We start from the raw sequence: 21,378 nt of genomic DNA on the forward strand, positions 1-21,378 counted from the left end.
TTATATATTCAATCGATCAATAATAATATTAACATCAACAAATATATCTTAAAATATATAAATAATATAATTGATGTACAATTAATTATACATCAATTTTTTTTATTTTTTTTAAATAATATTCTAAGATAGTTTATTCAAAAAATCATCTTAGAAAGTAACTATTTTTAAGACAATTTGAATCCTCTAATTTTTTATTTTAAAAAATATTCTAAGAGAATTTTTTCCATAAATTATCTTAGAAGTAGTCTTTTTTTAGAAAATATTTTCTAAGACGGTTTCTCAAAAAAATTATCTTAAAAATTAAATTTTTTAAGACAATTTGAGAATTGTCGTGGAAAGTTAAGACTTTCCACGACAACCACTTCAAAAACAGATGAGAACCATCATAAAAAATGATTTTTTTAGTAATGATTTCTCCTAATATAATTTAAAATTTCCAGTAATAATAAGTTGATTTAATTTAAAATTTTAAATAATTTTAATATTAACTATAAATTACATAAAATGTTTATTTATCCATATTAATTTTATATTTTTTTACTTCACAGATTAATTTTATACTAAAGATGCATGTTAGTACATAGTTTATATTAGTGGTTAGGTGCATCGGTTACTAATTAAATACAAAGGTAACTGTTCAAATTAACATAAATGTATAGTAAATGCATTATTTTATTAGTGGATAATTATATTATATCTATATTTTTAAGGAGTTGTATCGGTTTTTAATCAAAAAAAAAATCAAATGTCTCCCATTAAAAGTTTGGCGTTCTAAAAATTATCAAGATGTCAAAAGTCTATATATTAATGGCTAAAATATGTTTTCAATTCCTATAAATATGGAAAGGTTTGGAGTTTGACCCGACAAAATTTTAGATATGTTTTCTGCTCTCGTAAAATTAAAATGTTTTTTTTCTAGAGCTAGGCTTGGGTTATCCAAACCTAAGCGGTAATTCTTTTGACGTTTGTTTTTTAAAAAAAATATTTGTCTTCTTTACCTTCATATTGTATCGTGCACAATAAAAAGCTGTTTTGTTTTCTACATAAATGTCTTAATATTGGGCATGATATGATAATATGACTTGATATAAATATTTTATCGTGTACGATATTAAGATATTCATATCTAGATAATGCAAGGACCTATGAAAAAGGTTAGAATGGGAAACTAAAAAATTAAAAATTGATTTGTTGAATGTGTTGGAAACATGTTGTATGAGGTCACACACACGCACACACACATACACTATTTACTGAAAAGCTCGTTGTAAATCTAGCATCTAGGACTTGTTCTTGTAATATGTGGACATTGGTGCTCATACCTTGTAGGCATGTTGTTTCTACTATACAACAAAATAGGGAGAAACCAAAAGATTATGTTCATGACTACTACCATAGAGAGACTTGTGCTAAGTGCTACAGTCACACAATGAGCCCTATAAATGGTGAAGACAGGTGGTCAAAGGATATTATTGATCCAATTTTGTCTCGAATCTACAAAGTTGGGCCTAGATGCCCAAAAAAAATTAAGAAGAAAGTCAGATGAAGAGACAAGACCAACTAAACTAAGGAGAGAAAATACTTGAAAACAAATGCAAGAGATGCCTTCAATATGGATACAACACTCGAACTTGCAAAGAGCAATCTATGGCAGTTGGTGGATCTAAGGCACAAGCTACTAGATCTAAAATTCCAACAACGGGAAATGTTAGAACAAAGGAGAATGTGGATGAAAGTTTGAAAAAAAAAAGAGAAAGACAAAAAAAAAGCTTCAAGTCCCACATCGCTCAAGATAAACACATGAATAGTGTTTCAATCCCTATATATGGATAGCTCCTTTCTTCTTTTTTCCTTGTCCCAGTTGAGAAGCATTTCCTCAACTTTTCTTTCTCCCTCACATATTTCAGCTGATGCATTTCTGGCAAACTTCTCCCTCTTTCTTTCTGTCGCTCTAAAATTTCGGTTGGCTATAATAGTGACTTTTTAAGTCATATTTTCGATTGGCTATAAGAATGACTTTTCAAGTCATATTTTCGGTTGGCTATTAGAGTGACTTTTCAAGTCATATTTTCGGGTGGCTTTAGAGTGATTTTTCAAGTCATATAAGAGGGTGTAATTCTAGAAAGGTTCCCTCAGTGCAGTGGGAATCTTATGCAGTGATCTGAACTGTTTTATCCTGGGGACTTCGTGGTTGATAGTCTGCTTGCACATTTTTTGGAAGTGCCACGAAACATTTTAAAGAAAGCGACATTGTCCGCGACTCAGCCAGTAACTTTTTCGGTTTGCCATAAACTATTATTACAACAATTTTAAGACGGTTTCAGCTCTGCTATGGCTACCGTAGATATTACTGGTTCGAACAGCAATGACCTCAACAAACATTTTAGGTTTGAAGGGTATCATTTCAAACGTTGGCAACAAAAGATGATGTTTTCTTTAACTGAGAAAAGTTTCCTATGTTTTGAACAATGATATTCCAGTGATGCCTAAAGATGTTGAGAAGGAAGTGAAGGATAAAATGACTATTGAATTGGCTCTTTGGAATGAAAATGATTACCTATGCAAGAATTTCATTCTGAATGGGTTAGCTGATGATCTCTATGATTATTATAGCCCATATAAGTCTGCCAAATTAGTTTGGCTGGCTCTGAAAGAGAAGTATGATACTGAGGAAGCTGGGACTAAAAAGTATGTTGTTAGCCGCTACCTCAAGTATCAAATGACTGATGATAAATCAGTAGAGTCTCAATCCCATGAGATACAAAAAATTGCTCAAGAGTCATACATAGTTGTGATAACTGAGATCAATATGATTGGAGGATCAGATGGATGGTGGGTAGACAGTGGCGCCTCCCGCCATGTCTGCTATGATTGTGCTATGTTTAAAACATACATTAATGTTGAAAATAAGAAAGTGTTGCTGGGTGATTCCCACACCACTACTGTTGCTGGAACTGGAGATGTTGAACTGAAGTTTACCTCTGGAAAGACTTTGATTCTCAAAGATGTGATGCATACTCCAGAGATGAGAAAGAATCTGGTTTCTGGTTTTCTTTTAAATTAAGGAATAGTGGGGGTACTTCATCTAGTTATCTTCCTGCTATTAGTAGTGAAAATCTTGCACAACCAAAACCAGATATAGAGCCTCGAAGAGGTAAGAGAGCAAGAATTGCTAAAGAGTATGGGCCCGATTATATGACCTATACATTAGAGGAGGATCCATCAAACCTCCAAGAAGCTTTGTCTTCTTTGGATGCTGACTTGTGGCAAGAAGCCATTAATAATGAGATGGATTCTTTAGAATCTAACAAGACCTGGCATTTAGTAGACTTGCCTCCTGGCTGCAAACCAATTAGTAGTGATCATTGTTATGTAACAACTTTGATATGAAAGACCTCGGAGAAGCAAGTGTAATCCTTGGTATTAAGATTACTAGGTCAAAAGAGGGGATTTCTCTGAATCAATCTCAATACATTGAGAAGATCTTAAAGAAATATGACTACTTTGACTGTAAACCTGCTAGTACACCATATGATCCAAGTGTAAAAATGTTTAAGAACACTGGTGAAGGTATACGACGAACTGAGTACGCAAGTATCATTGGCAGCCTTAGGTATGCCACTGATTGTACTAGACCCGACATAGCCTATGCTGTGAGATTATTATGCAGGTTTACCAGTAGACCTAGTATGGAGCACTGACACGCTATTGAAAGGGTAATGAGGTACCTTAAAAGAACCATAAACCTTGGATTATATTATAAAAGGTTTCCCGCTATACTTGAAGGATACAGCGATGCAGATTGGAACACTCTTTTAGATGATTCCAAAGCAACCAGCGGCTATATATTTAGCATAGCTGGTGGGGCTGTTTCTTGGAAGTCAAAGAAATAGACTATCTTAGCTCAGTCCACTATGGAATCTGAGATGATAGCACTAGCAACTGCTAGTGAGGAAGCAAGTTGGTTGAGAAGTTTACTTGCAGAGATTCCGTTATGGGAAAGACCGATACCAGCTGTGTTGATCCATTGCGATAGTACCGCGGCTATTGCAAAAATTGAGAACCGTTATTACAATGGTAAGAAACGACAGATACGTCGTAAGCACAACATTATTAGAGAATTACTCTCAACAAGAGCTGTTAGAGTGGATCACGTACGCATTGATGATAATTTAGCAAATCCTTTGACGAAAGGATTAGCTTGAGAGAAAGTCCATAACACTTCTAAAAGAATGGGACTATTGCCCTTACTGTGATGATCATTCATGATGGTAACCTGACCTATATGACTGGAGATCCCAAGAACTAGGTTCAATGGGTAATAACAAGTTATGAAGTGATATGAGATGAACATGCTGTTATAAGTGAAAGCAGCATAATTCCTGAAGTAACAAGAGGATGAGTTATGAAGAAAAAAAAATTCGTAATTCTTAATGAGATCTATACTCTATGTTGAGTGGAGTACCTAGGCTACATGAGTACTCTTGATAGACTCACCTATGTGAATGTTGAAGTGGGGGCTGCTTCATATGAAATTTTGGGCAAAAGTTTCTAGAGCGTTCACTATACCGGGATAGACGTGCATGGTCTTTAACGCATGGGCTTTATAGAATACACCTATGAAAAGGTTGTGTGTGGTTTGATGTCGGAGATAGAGTTCAAGACTTCGAGTCACTCTAGTAAAATCTGAATCTTGCTCACTATGCAAAGGTTCAAGTTGTATGACACCTTTGTTTATGCATAATTTTATGAAATCCTCGAAAATCTTGTTTTCAAATTTCAAGTGGGGGATTGTTAGAACAAAGGAGAATGTGGATGAAAGTTTGAAAAAAAAAAAAAGGCTTCAAGTCTCACATCGCTCAAGATAAACACTTGAATAGTGTTTCACTCCCTATATATAGAGAGTTCATTTCTTCTTTTTTCCTTGTCCCAATTGAGAAGCATTTCCTCAACTTTTCTTTCTCCCTCCCATATTTCAGCCGATGCATTTCCGGCAAACTTCTCCCTCTTTCTGTCTGTCGCTTTAAAATTTCGGTTGGCTATAATAGTGACTTTTTAAGTCATATTTTCGGTTGGCTATAAGAGTGACTTTTCAAGTCATATTTTTGGTTGGCTATTAGAGTGACTTTTCAAGTCATATTTTCGGGTGGCTTTAGAGTGACTTTTCAAGTCATATAAGAGGGTGTAATTCTAGAAAGGTTCCCTCAGTGCAGTGAGAATCTTATACAGTGATCTGGGCTGTTTTATCCTGAAGACTTCGTGGTTGATAGTCTGCTTGCACAATTTTTGACAGTGCCACGAAACGTTTTAAAGAAAGCGACATTGTCCGCGACTCAGCCAATAATTTTTTCGGTTTGCCATAAACTATTGTTACAACAGAAAACACTATTGAAGATGGTGAATTTGAGGCATAAGTTGTTGGATCTGAATTTCTAGTTGGAGGAAACAATATTGTTGCAGATCAAGTCATATTAATGTCTTAATTGGTCTTGGCATTATCTAGATACGAATGTCTTAATGTTGTGCACGACAAAATATTTATATAAGTCATATTAACCCATCATGCATGATATTAAGACATATATATAAAAAAATATAATAATTTTCTATCATGCATGATACAATATGAAGGTGAAGAAGAACCTTTTTTTAAAAAATAATAAAAAAAAATTGTTACTTAAGATTGGATAATCCACGTCTAACTTTAGATAAAAAAAATAACACATTTAAATTTTTTGAATATGAACGTACTCAAAAGATTTTAAATTTTTTCATTTAGGAACTAAAAATATATTTTAATATAACCTGTATTAATTAATAAATGATTTCCATGTTTGGTTATTTGCACGTAGACGCATTAAGTGCAGTTTGTCTTGCAAATAAAGTTTTTAATAGGGAAATTGAAGCTAAGAGTCGTTCACCAGTGATTCACTAGAATCATTAGATTTAATTAAACGGTGTTTCCTCTTCTATTTAAACCAAATGAATAGTGGTTTTTCAAAGCCCATTCGATTTGTTCCTTTCACATCATGTCTTTTAAGAAAAATTGTTCAGCTTCTTTAGGGTTTAGGGTTAATGATTGATTTTTCATTGTGATACTGCTATGATTGGTTTGCACTACTATTTTTCTCAAATGGACACCCCCCTGTTCATGATACAAACATGAATTAAAGCAATGCTATTTTAATTGTGTAGGGTTTTTTTTATCAGATCGTAAACAATGTTTACATTGTTCCTCTCTAGATTTCAGATTTTTTATAAGGGAAGGTGTTAGACTCTCTGGTTTAGAGGACCAGAAACCTCCCAAGAAGAAGAGAATTAAGAAAACTCAAGTAATTTCATTGCCTCTGCCTTATTACATTGTTCATCTATTTATAGTGCTATGAGAATAACTGAATTTGTCATTTTGTGCTAGCATAATCCTAACGAAATTGCGAAAACAAAACGCTAATGGCAGACAAGCTATGTAAGGAATAATGGCAGACAAGATACGGAGGGAAGATACTGTTGCCAACTCAACAGATCCTGTTCTCATCTCAGACAAAATCTCTCAGGTATGCTGGTGCTGCAGTGTTCCTCTTAAACCTGTTTCTTGTTGCTACTTGCACCCCCCGATTGCTATCATTCCCTAGCCCATCAAAAACACTTTGGCTCTAGGAAGATTGAACCTGGATCCCAAATTAGAATAGGTGTAGGAATGAGTGAATGTATATTAGTGGCACGGAGACAGAACCAGTTAGCGGCATCGCTGTGCAGGATGACACTGCTGTAGGGGATCGTGTTGCAGTGGTCGTGGCGATAATGTTGGTGGACAGTGCGAAACACCCCCAGCAAAATCACTTGCGCCGCAGCGTGTTTCGTTACCAGAGGGGGCAGCTTGGACGGGAAGTGCAATGTCGATATTGGCCGCGACGACCACAAAACTGCTTGTGTCGCAACCTGTGTCATCGACAGAGGGGGCACCTCCTCTCCTTTTCCGGCCATGGGGAGCAGATCCAACAGAGTCGGCATGGTTTTTGTGCATTGTCGCACCATCGGTGTCGTTGGTGTTGCAGAAACCTTAGGTGACCTTCGCGAATCATCTGTTGGCGGTGACTTCATGGTGTCCACGGGTTGTAGAGATGTGTTGTCAACGTGGAACGCGGTGGCGGTGAAATCGAAGCTAAGACGGGAGAGGTTGGTGTCTATGTTCTGTGGTTCCATTATTATGGTCTCCACAGGTGGGGGTGATTTGGGAGGGGATGGAGTGGGTGTGAAAGCAGATAGGCGGTTAAGGATGACATCAAGCTTGGCGTTCATCTCCAATGTCTTGGTGGTCATGGTGGATAGGTTCTGGGTAAAGTAGTATACAGCCTCTTCAAAGAGGTCCATCGTGGTTTGGTGGCTGGAAAGAGCGAACATGGTTGATGACAGGGGTAGAGGTAGAAGTTCCGGCAGAGGTAGTTGCTGATGGATGGTAATATGGAGGGGATGTCATGGGAAGAGATGGTTTGCGCTGGTTTAGAGGACCAGAAACCTCCCAAGAAGAAGAAGAGAATTAGGAAAACTCAAGTAATTTCATTGTCTCTACCTTATTACATTGTTCATCTATTTATAGTGCTATGAGAATAACTGAATTTGTCATTTTGTCCTAGCATAATCCTAACGGAATTGTGAAAACAAAACGCTAATGGCAGACAAGCTACGTAGGGAATAATGGCAGACAAGATACGAAGGGAAGATACTGTTGCCAACTCAGCAGATCCTGTTCTCATCTCAGACAAAATCTCTCAGGTATGCTGGTGCTGTAGTATTCCTCTTATGCCTGTTTCTTGTTACTGCTTGCACCCCTGATTGCTATCAGAAGGTAACATTTTTTACTCATGATTCTTTTGACTTTCATTTGTTCTTCTCTCATACGCTGACAACATTGTTTGGATGATATGCATTGTGTGATTTTCGTTTGCTTATTACTGTGGTTTGATTATCCCAACATGTACATTTCTGGTGTCGAGATATAATTTTACAAGTTTTCCTCTTAGTATAAAATTAGGAGATTGTTTGAATATTGTAGTTACTTTTGTTGAAGGAAGAGGGTGACATTTCATTCAGATTATAAAGCTTGCTACCATAGTCTAGGCATCCAGGGTAAAGTGGTAAATAATCAATTTTAGTTTAACTGAATACTCCCCCTTTTTGGATTATTTTTTGTAATTGAAGTTGAATTTTTCGTATTTGTATCTAATTTTTCATATTTGTCACCAGGGGATGGATTTATGGTGGAAAAATTTGAGTATGAATCTAAATAGGATTTGGAACCTTGAATTTGAGCTTCGTTGACTATATTGACTTTGAAATTCGAAAATTAGGGTAACATGTCTATTAATTTAGTGAACAACAATGAAGCAACAGAGGAAGCATTACTAAAAGATGATTTTGTACAGAAAGCAAATAAAGGGGAACAGTTTCCTCTTGAGTTGAAAAGCCTCCATTAGAATATCAAGGTCAAAAGGCTCTGTACAATAATTAGTACGTACCACAAGACAAAGATGATTTCTGAATAAGTTGATCCAACTACATCCCATCTATTTTTCTGATTTCTATATCTTCTACAACGTTGTGTAAATATTGTGCGTCTATAATTGAAACAGGAAGCATACTGTTGCAGAAAAACTCAAAATGCAGGAGTAATTTGAAGTGATTTAATAGGTCCACAACACCAGTGAATTCTCTTGGTCATAAGAGTTCAAATAACATTTATGAGAATCAGAAAGTGATGAGTCTTAAATTTGTCACCTCAATTAAAATTAACTTGATTTCCTTATGCAGGATTTGATGCTGAAATTTTGTGGGAGTGATGATTCTGCTTTTGCTGACCTTGGCGAGAGAATTGATTTGATCAAGAATTTGGACGAATTAACACTAGCTTAGAGGGCCTCAATTGAAGATGAATTACATGCTGCAAGTGCTAAGATGTTGAAGAAGGTCATCAAAATTAAAAAGGATCGATGTACTTGATTATTGAAAGCCAAATGTATCTAAAGAATTTTTTTTGTTATTTCATGTTTGTCTTTGTTTTGTGTTTGATTTGAATTTTGTATTTCGAACTTGATATTCCTTGAACTTAAGTTCGATGAAGTCAACTAATCTTCTAAGGTAAAACCAAACTCTATCCTTATTTTAGTTGTCATAATATGATTTATAAAAGAATAAGATAACATATGCCATTCCAAATGTGTTGTACAAAGAAGTGGAAAATTTCTGGATGAGGTTTTTTATCTGCCAATGGATGAGGATAATCTAGCTTAATCTTTAAAAAACTTATAACCTCCCCCTTTTCTCCTGTTATTAGGATATTATTACTAAAAGCTACTTCTGTTTTGTTCATAATTACACTGACACCTACCTTCAATATTGAGAAATCTTTAGTGTTTCTCATCATCAATATGGCTAGCCTTTATTTTAATCTTGCATCTCTTTGAATGCTTATAATCATAAGAAGCAATGGGTGGTAGCAGTGTATGCCACAACCGTGCCAACTTTAATCAATTAAATTAATTTGTTTCCAACTCTATCATTAGAAATAATATATATGAAGAAAACAAGTTAAGGTTTTAGATTAACTTCTTGAAAGCAAAAAGATTAAAACTTCTGGAAAGCAATTGCAATATAACTACTATATTATGTTTATTTAATTTATTATAGTTAGCTTTGTACCTATTCGATCATTTTCAATTTTTGAAAATCAAATAAAAAGAAGAGCTAAGAGTAATTGCTTGAAGAGTAGACAACAACTATTTGGAATCTTGCAGTAAACGATAGAAATAACTTCTTCGTGAGGGTTCAAACATAACTTGAAGATGTTGTCTTCCAGCATATGTGCTGGTTTAGTAGTATTGTTTTAAGCATCAGGTCTCTCGTAGTGATTTATTTATCAGCATTTTTATAAAATTAATTCCGAACTAATGCTTTAAGATGTTATGATTAAAGGGAGGAGGAGTTTTTATCATTAAAGGGAGAAAGATAATTAACTTTTTGTTTGGCTAAAAATTAAGTAAAATTAATTATAATACAATTTACTTTAAATAATTGAACACAATTGATAAATATATTTAAACCAATTTGATATAAATTTTAAATTCTTATTTCAACATATTTATTTATATTATTATTTAAACATTTTACTATTATTCTTATGAATTATGGAAACCCTTGATTAAGCCCGAGAGTTATAATAACATATTTTCCTATATTATAATTTTTTTAAAAGTAAATAAAATTATTTATGTTTCATATATATATATATATATATATATATATATATATATATATATATATATATATATATAATAAAAGGCATCTAAAGGTTAGGTGCCACGTTTTTTTTCTTAAACAAAACCAAACATGTTAAATAATAATGATACATCCGTGTATATTCAAACCGTTGACTTCCAGAATTAATAAAAAATAGACAAAGCAAATATTTATTTTTGGTAACTTGGATAACAACAACAACAAACAACAACAACGCCTTATCCCACTAGGTGGGGTCGGCTACATGGATCAACTTCCGCCATAATGTTCTATCAAGTACCATCCAAATCATTAAATTCGAGATCCTTTTTTATAACCTCTCTTATAGTCTTTTTGGGTCTTCCTCTGCCTCGAATTATTTTTCTTCTCTCCATCTGGTCTACTCTCCTCACTACAGAGTCTACCGGTCTTCTCTCTACATGCCCAAACCACCTAAGTCTATTTTCCACCATCTTCTCTACAATAGGCGCTACTCCAACCCTCTCTCTAATAGCTTCGTTTCTAATTTTATCCTGTCGAGTCTTACCACACATCCACCGCAACATCCTCATCTCCGCTACACCTACTTTATTCTCCTGTTGGCTCTTGACCGCCCAACATTCTGTTCCGTACAAAATCGCCGGTCTTACCGCAGTCCGATAAAACTTTCCCTTTAGCTTGATCGATACCTTTGCATCACATAACACCCCCGATGCTTTTCTCCATTTCATCCATCCTGCTTGAATGCGATGATTCACATCCCCTTCAATTTCCCCATCATCCTGTATTACAGACCCAAGATATTTAAACCGTGTGACTTGAAGGATAATATGGTCTCTTATTTTCACCTCTGAGTTAGAAACCTTCCTTCTTTTGTTGAACTTACATTCCATATACTCCGATTTGCTTCTGCTTAGGCGAAAGCCATGTGTTTCTAGAGCTCGTCTCCAAGTTTCCAACCTCTCATTCAACTCCTCCCTCGACTCTCCAAGGAGGACTATGTCATCTGCAAAAAGCATGCATCTCGGCGCTATCTCTTGGATTTGTTCCGTGAGGACATCCAGAATTAAGGTAAAAAGGTAGGGGCTAAGGGTTGACCCTTGATGTAAACCAATTGTGATGGGAAAATCGTCTGACTCTCCACCCTGTGTCCTAACACTAGTCGATACCCTATCATACATATCTTGGATAGCTCGAATATATGCAACCCTAACCCCTTTCTTCTCTAGAGCTTTCCACAAAATCTCTCTAGGCACTCTATCATACGCTTTCTCCAAGTCAATAAAAATCAAGTGCAAGTCTTGTTGGGCCATGCGATATTGCTCCATCACCCGCCGTAATAAATAAATCGCTTCCATGGTCGACCTTCCCGGCATGAAACCAAATTGATTCTCAGTAACTTGAGTCTCCTTTCTTAATCTCCGTTCGATCACTCTTTCCCATAATTTCATGGTATGACTCATGAGCTTGATTCTCCTATAATTTGCACAATTTTGTATATCCCCCTTGTTCTTATAGATTGGCACTAACGTGTTTCTCCTCCATTCCTCCGGCATGCATTTTGACCTCATAATTTCGTTAAAGAGTTCGGTGAGCCACTCAAGACCTCTATCTCCAAGAGTTTTCCACACTTCAATAGGTATGTTGTCTGGCCCCACCGCCTTACCATTACTCATTCTTTTCAACGCTTCTTTTACTTCCTGTTTCTGAATCCGACGATAGTACTTATAGTTTCGGTCCTCTTCTTTTGTGTCTAGACTGCTAGAGTCATATCCATATCCATCATTAAATAAGTTGTGGAAATACGCCTTCCACCTTTCCTTGATATCTTTTTCATGCACTAAGACTTTGCCTTCTTCATCCTTAACACACTTTACTTGATCCAAATCTCTAGTCTTCCTCTCTCTACCCTTAGCAAGCCTATATATAGATCTTTCTCCGTCCCTGGTTCCTAGAGCTTGGTATAGTCCGTCAAAAGCTTGGGCTCTTGCCTCACTCACTGCCTTTTTGGTTTCATTTCTAGCTATCTTATACTTATCCCAAGTTTCAGAATTTCTACACCTAGACCACTCCTTGAAACACTCCTTTTTTACTCTAACTTTGCTCTGAACATTTTCATTCCACCACCACAATTCTTTACCCCTAGGTCCAAAACCTCTAGATTCACCCAACGTCTCTTTAGTCACTTTAATAATCTCTTGGGACATCTTGTTCCACATATCATTTGCACTTCCTTGTGATTGTCCACACCAACCCTCCCATATCTTTTGTTGGAAGATTCCTTGTTTCTCACCCTTCAAGTGCCACCATTTGATCCTTGGTGCTACCATAGGACTTCTTCTCTTTGCCCTATCTCTAATTCTTACATCCATAACCAAAACTCTATGTTGGGTAGTCAAGCTCTCTCCCGGGATAACTTTACAGTTCAAGCAATACTTCCTATCAGACTTCCTGATAAGGAAGAAATCTATCTGAGAACATGTCCCTCCACTTTTGTAAGTGATAAGATGTTCCTCTCTTTTCTTAAACCATGTATTAGCTATAGAAAGGTCCAAAGCCTCCGAAAACTCCAAGATGGATTTACCCTCCCCATTCATCTCCCCTAGGCCAAAACCCCCATGCACCCCGTCAAAACCTCTAGCCACGCTACCTACATGTCCATTGAGATCCCCTCCTAGGAAAACTTTCTCTCCTTGGGGTATATCCTGAAGTACCCCTTCTGGATCCTCCCAAAATTTTACCTTAAAGTGTTCTGCTACCCCAACCTGAGGTGCGTACCCACTAATAACATTAAAGGTGTCCTGTCCCACTACCAATTTTAAGACTATGATACGATCTCCTACTCTTCTTACATCCACGACATCCTTCTTCCACTCCTTGTCCACAATAATCCCTACCCCATTTCTTGATCTGATTTTTCCCGTATACCACAGCTTAAATCCCGAGTTGTCTAATTCTTTCGCTTTTTCACCTGTCCACTTAGTTTCTTGTAAGCACATAAAATTGATCTTCCTCCTCACCATAACATCCACTATTTCCATAGATTTTCCAGTAAGTGTGCCTATATTCCATGTACCAAAGCGAATCCTCCTGTCATGAACTAGCTTCTTTACCCACACCCGTTCACGAAAATGTGGAAACCCTTGCTTACTTTTCACTACATCCGGGCGGCGATGCAGCGGCCCTTGCTCTTTTGACACTGTACTCGAGCCATACAGCGCGTTGCTTCCGGGCAACGACCTAGCATTCACATTATTACGTAATTGATCCATGTCATAGAGATTCGACAAAGTTTAACGTTGACTGTCGAAAGCCTAACACAACCCTCTCCTTTTATCCGGGCTTGGGACCGGGCTTGGATAAGTTAACTTAAATTTTAACATAAATTACTATTATTTTAAAATAATTTCAAAATAATACCATATAAAATTACATTAAATATGCAAAGAATACATAAAAAAATATAATCAGTGCATCTCTAAGAAGTTACATAGCCAACTGGTTTTTCACTGTTGGTTCCTATAGTTATCTCATATATCAGTGAAAAACCAGTTTATAAGTAAGTTGCTATATATGTACTTAGAAGTTACATCTCTAAGAAAAGTATAACACCAGAATAAGTACAGCAATCTCAAGTTCGAACCTTCACAACATAAAGGCCTACTTGAACCCAACACATACTTTATTTTTCTAACAAAAACAACTGCATAGCAGAACCAACAGAATCAGCATATATCAAATCGAATCAAGTCCAGCCACCATGCCCCTACGTACCATTTACGTCTGTAATGCATTTTGTACAACAATATCCTTAAAAATATCGTCCATCAACATAACATTAGCTTTAGCAGTGTAAATTCCATGAAGACTAATGTTCCGAAAAGAATCTGCCTGATTTAAAAGGCAATAACTGAAAACCAAGGACAATCAAAGGCTCAATAAACAACATGTTTCTATAGCATCATATATGTTTGTTTTAATCTTAAAATCAATTAACAGTCATTGAAGTTGTCTAACAGATATATAAACATATCATATTAGATTTCAACTTAAAACCAATTGATATTAAAAGAAGTTATCCAACAAATATAAAAGCTATACATCCCGAGAATTGAGGTAGGCTATGAGACTACCTAACAATATACAATGATGGGATAAATAACTTTCTGGATCTGACCACCATTCATAGTAGCTCAACGAGGCATTTCAAAATCTAGCCTTAATTCAAAGCCAACTTCTTACTTTTATCATCTCCACTTCTTCATAATTCAGAATAGCTGAGTTTAAGATAATCTAATTCATGTGCAACCAAAGATACCATACAACTGATAACCATAAAAGTTTCCAAATTCCTATACGTTTCCCATCTTTCATGAAGCCAAGTTGTAACAAAAAATGAGGTTGTCCTCTACCATGTAGGGTGGAAAATACCTTAATTATAAGGAATATGTTACATTGTGAGATGTATTAAAAAATAGACTACAAATTTATTTTTGTTATGTCTCAATCTATGCAAATATATTTATTTTTCATTTAAATTCTTCTAAAATTTAGGTTTTGGTTTGTAAGCTTTGTTTTTCATTTAAGACCAGCACTGGCTTTTAGTTCCTATCAAATCTCATCCTTTTAATCAATCTGTATAAATAATATAGTTTCGGCAAATATACGTTAATTTTATAGTATAATGTTATTGTTATGTTTCAATCTTCCAAGCAACCTAAGATAGAATTAAAAAGGAAGGACACAAGTCTCTAAAATGTTTACTCCAGGATTTTCTTTAATTGCTCGATTGTTAATCATAAGATGCAAATATCGAAAATTGGATTTGCAGATTGACAAATGAGTTCAAAAGCTTCACAGAAAAGAGACATGATGATCTATGGAGATTGGGAGTGCTGTAGAACAAAACAGAAGGACAGAGGCTCAAGCCTTATGCAGATATACAAGCAACCAAATTTTAAAGGAATTCTAACCTACAAGAGTCATGATGGGGATGCATAAATAACAGTTTGTGGATCCTCTACTTACAAGAGTTACAAATCAGACACCTTAAGGACTATTTCAGTTGCTCGTGCACCAATCGAGCTACTCATTTGGAAGTTGTAACTACTTTATAGAATTGGTAGAAATTAAACAGGACCAAAGCAAGTTATGTAGTTCACCACAATATGACAATTATATCTTTGATATATTTTTATAAGTCAATTTTGATAATTGGTTTAACATGTCTGATTGAAATATAATTTTGGGATGTTTAGCAACTTGAATACTATAGAAGCTTTGATTTTGTTAGGATTGGTTTATACGTTGGCCTTTTGAGTTTCAAAAAAGAGTGATATTGATTACCATGTACTAAATTTAATAATCTATATAAGCTCAAATGAGAGTTTTGACATTGGCATATCAACTATTCAGAAAATTTGAACTTCAATCTCATTTAGCCAAGTTTTTTTTTTTTTTTCATATGGAACATTTTCTTTGATCTATCTCTTTCATTCCATTTGAATGACTGACATAAATGTGGACTAAGAGTTACCTTATTGTATGTACATCTATACACCATATTAAATTGGATGAGTTTACAAACAGGCCCTAAGATTACACCCAGATCATTAACTTTGCAATAATCTGCATCATGATTCACAAAGTATGCATAAATTATTTGTGAGCATAAGTAATGTGACGTAGAGTGAGTCTTGTACAAGACAAGCCTCAGTAAGACTAATATAAAGTGTAGCCACTAAAAACTCTGTCGAAGTCCAGTAAGGTAAGACACTACATGAAGTGTAATGATGACCAGACATATCATCAATTTCAATTTAATTTCCAAAACCAGAGTTTGACCTCCTTGTGTATTCTGCATTGTGTATTCTGCAACTAGTTCGGCTAGAGATGAAGATTTGTTCTTAATCAACCCTACAGGATCAACATAAAGAGAAATCATACTCAATTATCATGACTTCATGAGAAAAATAAAATGAAAAAAAGGTGATAAATAAAGAAAATAAGTGCTGTTGTATGGATTTGATTATCCAGTATAAGAGTATTACATTACTCGAAATGTATTTTTGCTTTCTCACAGTAAACTGATAGACTGACTACTGTGGTTAGTAGTTAGTCTCTTATTAGTTAGTAAAGAGGATATTAGTGAATAACAGCTAAGTGAAAGCTGTATCAACTAACCTAGGTTAGTTGACAGTTAGGTTAGTTAGTTGTTAGATCAACTATATAAACTGAACTGTAATCTGATAATACTTGGGTTGAATAATATTCCTCTTTCCTAAATATCATTCTCTCTTCTCTCTCAAATTCTCTCAACCACCATTATCCAGGGACTGGGAGAAATAATCACTTTTTCATTAAAAGCTTCCGTAGGAAGTTAACCAAAAAAATGTGATTATTTGTTTAAAATAAGACCAAACAAGCAGGAAGAAATATATAAAGAGATGTTTACCTTGATTTAAAAACAGAACCATTATCACTATCAATGATTTAAGTTATCCAATGAGCAATGGTAATGAATGTGCATTCTGAAAAATGTTGCTTAACTGTTTGCTGAATAATATTATCTGTGGCTGTATCAACTGATGCAGTAGCTTCATCAAGCACCAAGATCTTTCTTTTCTTAAGTAGAACACGGCAGAGGCAGACCAACTGCCTTTGACCCATACTCCAATTTTCTCCATTCTCAGTAACTGCAAAAACTCATAATGATAAATAATACATTCTTACTACATTTAGACATATGATCGTGACTTTAACCCATGCTATGTCTATGTTCAAAGTTTTGAGAAGTCAAGCTTCCCTTTTTTTCCTACATCTCCAAGTTGGCACATATCTAGAACCTGAAATATTTCTAAAAAGAAATTAATATGTATAACCTGCACTAAATAGATAAGTGCTTCATACTGTCAAACAAAACCAAACTACCTCACAAATCTGTTCATCTGTGTACTCTTCCAGTGGGTCCAGGTTGGTTCTTACAGTCCCTTCAAACATTGTTGGATCTTGAGGAATAATGTTTAGTCTGGACCACAAATCATGAATTCCCATCAAAGAAATGTTAACACTATCTATCAATATTTGTCCAGCAACAGGTTCAATGAGTCGGGAAAGTGTTTGCGCTGGGGTTGATTTTCCACTTCCTGTTCTTCCCACAATACCAGTTTTTGCTCCAGCACAGCAGGAAACATGCAAGTAAGACCTCGTAAAACAAGAGAAAAGTGAGGAGCATATCGAACCTGCATCACACACTTCCTCATTAGGGGAATATACCATATAAAAACCAGGATAGACTTGTAAACAAGAAAATATAATTGTAGCCTTCAGCTCAGAATGGAACGAATGTATAACCTTTGAAGTGTACCTGTAAATCCCAGATATGAACCTCTCCAAATGATGACCAACAATAATCTGGTTGGTTGTCTTTTATCACAAGAGGAGCTTCACTTGGAAGGGATGTGTACTTGAATACTCTTTAAACAGATACATTTTGTTCTCCAAAGTGCAAAGGAACCAGATTATATTAAATTGTAGAGTGTTTAGATTAAGTCCATATGTCAGCCCATCCGGTGACACCTTGAAAAAAACAAATTTAAAGTAATCACCAAATCAAGTTTTGAGCTTAGTTTCATAAGGAGTAAAGTATGACAAGCGAATGTATGTAGTTTTAAGTATTCACCAGGAGCAGTCATTGAATTTGGAAAAGATATCAAGAAAACCAAACAGACAACAAATGTGAGAGTGGACTAAATATCCAATCCGAAATTCAGCCATCAACCGCAGTAGCACTGTATAACAATATATTCATTTGCTGAGATTTGTTGTTACTGTTGTCAAATAATATAGGTTAGACACTATCCATAAAGCTACCTGGTACTATATGCATGCTGCCATGACTGGAATCAATATTATAAACACCTTCCATGCAGCTTGAGACATCACAACAATATTTCCCAAGAGTTGAACCCAGATTGAGGGCAATTGCCCATACTACATTTGGAATGTTAGTGAGTGAAAGTGATACTCAAAGCAAACTACAGACTTTAAAAATATGGGTACAAACCGCAGTCCTTGACAATGCTGGCTGGCCAACAATGACCTGAAGTTCAGGCAAAACACCATATACTTTTTGGTAGTCCATAAAACACATGACCTCGACAATTGGCAGTTGTGCTGCAGTAACAAACCAATGCCAGGTTGAGGATGTCTCTGTAATTAAGATATGCAGTTATGGTCAATCTTTTCAAGCTTGCATAATTGGGACTATCACCAGTAATCACCACATGAACAAATCCCATCTTTAAAGTGATGAAAACGGTTTGAATCCCTCACAATAATCTCCCTCTCAGTAATTTTGGATATGTACTTAGTTGCATTATGGCAATCACCACAAACCCGCAAGTTTTTAAATATCCTGATGGGACTTTTTGGTGGGGTACTGATAATTCCAAATACAATGGCCAGTCTCTCACTATGACTTGTCAAAATCTCCTCTTTCTCATCCTCCTCAACATCTTGTAGGACAAAACTATAGTCTGGAACATAACCAAGGCTCTTCATTTTGGCATTCAAAACCCTTAATTCCTCGTATATCTCTGCACATTGTGGATGGGATTGGTTCCCAGCATAAAAGACTTCAACTACACTACCTACTACAACAGAGCTCCATCCAGGAGTCTTCCTCAATCCCCTATCTCTGGCCAATGATCGTACTTTAACTGCTCCTTCCCATTTTCCAACATTAGCATAGATATTTGACAGCAAAACATAATAGCCAACATTCTCTGAATCAACTTCCAGTAAGCGATCAGAAGCAAAAGTACCCAATTCTGCATTTCCATGTATTCTACAAGCAGCAAGAAGAGTGCCCCAAATTGATGCATCTGCCTGTATAGGCATATTGCTTACTAAATTATATGCCTTCTCCAAATACCCAGCTCTGCCAAACAAATCCACCATGCAGCCATAATGCTTCAAATTAGGCTTGATCCTGTACTCTTTCTGCATCGTATCAAAGCACCATTGAGCCTCATCAACTAAACCAGAATGGCTACAAGCCGACAACAATGATACAAAGGTAATATGATCTGCCTTCACCCCATCAGCTCGCATATCCTTGAAAAGTTGCAAAGCTTTTTCTCCATGCCCATGAATCCCGAGAGAAGATATTATGGCATTCCAAGGAACTGATGTTTCCTGTGGAATTTCATAGAATAAGGACATCGCATCCTCTAACCTTCCACATTTTCCATACATGTCAATCAGGCAGGTAGCCACAAAGACATCCAAGAAGAGACAATTCTTGATTAGCCTCCCATGAATTTTCATTCCTTGCTGCAATGCTCCAACATGGGAATATGCTGGGAGAATGCTCACCCATGTCCCTTGGTTGGGGACTATCGTTCTACCCTCTTCCATCATGTTGTAAGCATCAATTGCTTCACTTGCAAGACCATTTTGAGCATAACCTGTGATCAAAGTGTTCCATGAAATAACATCTCTGCTAGGAAGCTGTTCAAAAACTGCACGTGCACAATCTATAGAACCCAATTTGGCATACATGTTAACAAGTGCATTACCAATCACAATGTCTACCTCAAGCCATCTACATCTCACAACAAATCCATGAACAGCCCTGCCAATCCTCCGATCACTTAACTGACCAAAAATTGAGGCCAAACTCACAACTGTCAACAGGTCAGGTCGCATTCCAACAAACAGCATCTCTTTAAAGAATCCAAGAGCAGTAACCGGATCATCATTCTGCTCATACGCAGCAATTATAGAATTCCAAGACACCAAATCCCTCACTTCCATGCCATCAAAAACCCTCTGTGCATCCTGCAGCCTACCAAACTTGGAATACATATTGATCAAAGCATTGCTAACAAACACATCACTTTCCAACCCGTGCTTTATCACATACAAATGAACCAACACCCCACCAACAACATCATTTGATTGCGCGCAAATCGGAAGCATGCTAGACACCGTAACAGTGTCCATCTTCACCTCCTCAGTCTTCATCCTATCCAAAACACGCAACGCCTCCGCCACATTCCCGTTCTGACAAAACCCGGAAATCATGGCATTCCAAGACCCCACATCGCGAACCGGCATATCAACAAACACCTTGTGGGCAACCTCAACAGCACCAAACCGCGAATACAAATGGATCAAAGAAGCAGCGACGTACACATCATGCTCAAAACCCATCTTCAAAACCCAGCAATGCATCTTCTCCCCATCAGCCAGACTCAGGCAGGCTTTCAACACAGGAGGGAAAGTGTAAAAGTCAGGTCTCACACCAGACAGGGACAACAACTCAGTGACACAATCCATGGAATCACGGTATCTCCCACGCCTAACATATGCAGACACCATCGAGTTCCATGAAAAAATGTTCTTTCTCTGAATGTGCTTAAATGTGGTGCTAGACAAGGAGAGGTCCCCGAGAGTGGCATACAGAGTAACAAGCTGGGTAAGCAAAACAACATCTTGAGCTTTACCCAACACCAGAAGAAGAGCGTGAAGCTGCTTGGCGACATTGATGTTGGTGCAAGAACGGAATACAAGGTTGAAATCGACGACAACGTTGTTGTTCTTGTTGTTCTTGTTGTCAGGGTCATGTGATATCTTGTGTTGCAAAGAAGATGAAAAGAAATGATAAATGCATGGTTGCTGCAATTGTAAAATGGGCTTGAAATTGCGTGGTGGCAAGCATTTAAGAAGAGAAAGCATTACAAAAGCTTTGAATAGTTTAGAACCGTTGACTGACTCGCGCCGCCTCGACGCTCTTCACACTTCGCCTTCGCTCGTTCTGTTCTTTTGAACGTGGGTCTCCTTCCGAGTTCTGAGACAAAGGAAGTGATTAGACCATTCGGGATTTCAAATAGGGATTTTACATCATTTTTATTTTTCAAAATTATATTTTTGGACTTTCAATTTATCTCCAATTTAAATTTTGGTCTCTCTATAAAATTATTGACTAATTTTGTCATCTTAATCTAATTATGTAATCTTGGTAATCTTGTCCCTAGGCATGTCAACATTCTTTTGTAACAGTGAACCGGGGACCAAAATTGCGTGATTGGATAAAAT

At 36.3% G+C, this 21,378-nt stretch overlaps 1 protein-coding gene and 1 long non-coding RNA gene across 10 annotated transcripts; one reads left to right on the plus strand and one right to left on the minus strand.

Annotated features, from left to right (window-relative positions):
* Window positions 1-5,935: 5,935 nt before the first annotated feature.
* LOC114395135 lies at window positions 5,936-9,209 on the plus strand. 2 transcript variants are annotated; one of them, XR_003662954.1, is made up of 4 exons: window positions 5,936-6,335; window positions 6,419-6,557; window positions 7,680-7,776; window positions 8,812-9,209. It is a non-coding gene; the product is annotated as an uncharacterized LOC114395135 (long non-coding RNA). The 2 variants fall into 2 exon arrangements; XR_003662953.1 differs by lacking the exons at window positions 5,936-6,335; window positions 6,419-6,557 and having other exon boundaries at window positions 7,561-7,776; window positions 8,812-9,149.
* A 6,469-nt stretch (window positions 9,210-15,678) lies between these two features.
* LOC114396702 (pentatricopeptide repeat-containing protein At4g33990) lies at window positions 15,679-21,141 on the minus strand. 8 transcript variants are annotated; one of them, XM_028358813.1, is made up of 5 exons: window positions 18,148-21,141; window positions 17,957-18,065; window positions 17,642-17,853; window positions 16,730-17,516; window positions 15,679-16,191 (listed from the first exon to the last, which is right to left on the minus strand). In XM_028358813.1, the coding sequence occupies exon 1, from the start codon at window positions 21,016-21,018 to the stop codon at window positions 18,544-18,546; it is 2,475 nt and encodes an 824-aa protein (XP_028214614.1). In that variant the 5' UTR covers window positions 21,019-21,141; the 3' UTR covers window positions 15,679-16,191; window positions 16,730-17,516; window positions 17,642-17,853; window positions 17,957-18,065; window positions 18,148-18,543. The 8 variants fall into 8 exon arrangements, with proteins under 8 accessions (XP_028214614.1, XP_028214616.1, XP_028214615.1 ...); XM_028358815.1 differs by having other exon boundaries at window positions 16,730-16,970; window positions 17,206-17,516; window positions 17,957-21,141; XM_028358814.1 differs by having other exon boundaries at window positions 16,730-17,120; window positions 17,206-17,516; window positions 17,957-21,141.
* Window positions 21,142-21,378: the final 237 nt, after the last annotated feature.

This window comes from Glycine soja, chromosome 18 (genome assembly GCF_004193775.1).
Source record: "Glycine soja cultivar W05 chromosome 18, ASM419377v2, whole genome shotgun sequence".
Taxonomy (NCBI): domain Eukaryota; kingdom Viridiplantae; phylum Streptophyta; class Magnoliopsida; order Fabales; family Fabaceae; genus Glycine; species Glycine soja.

Coding starts and splice junctions, on each gene's coding strand:
- LOC114396702 (XM_028358818.1), bottom strand. CDS start 21,018: ATGCTTTCTCTTCTTAAATGCTTGCCACCACGCAATTTCAAGCCCATT.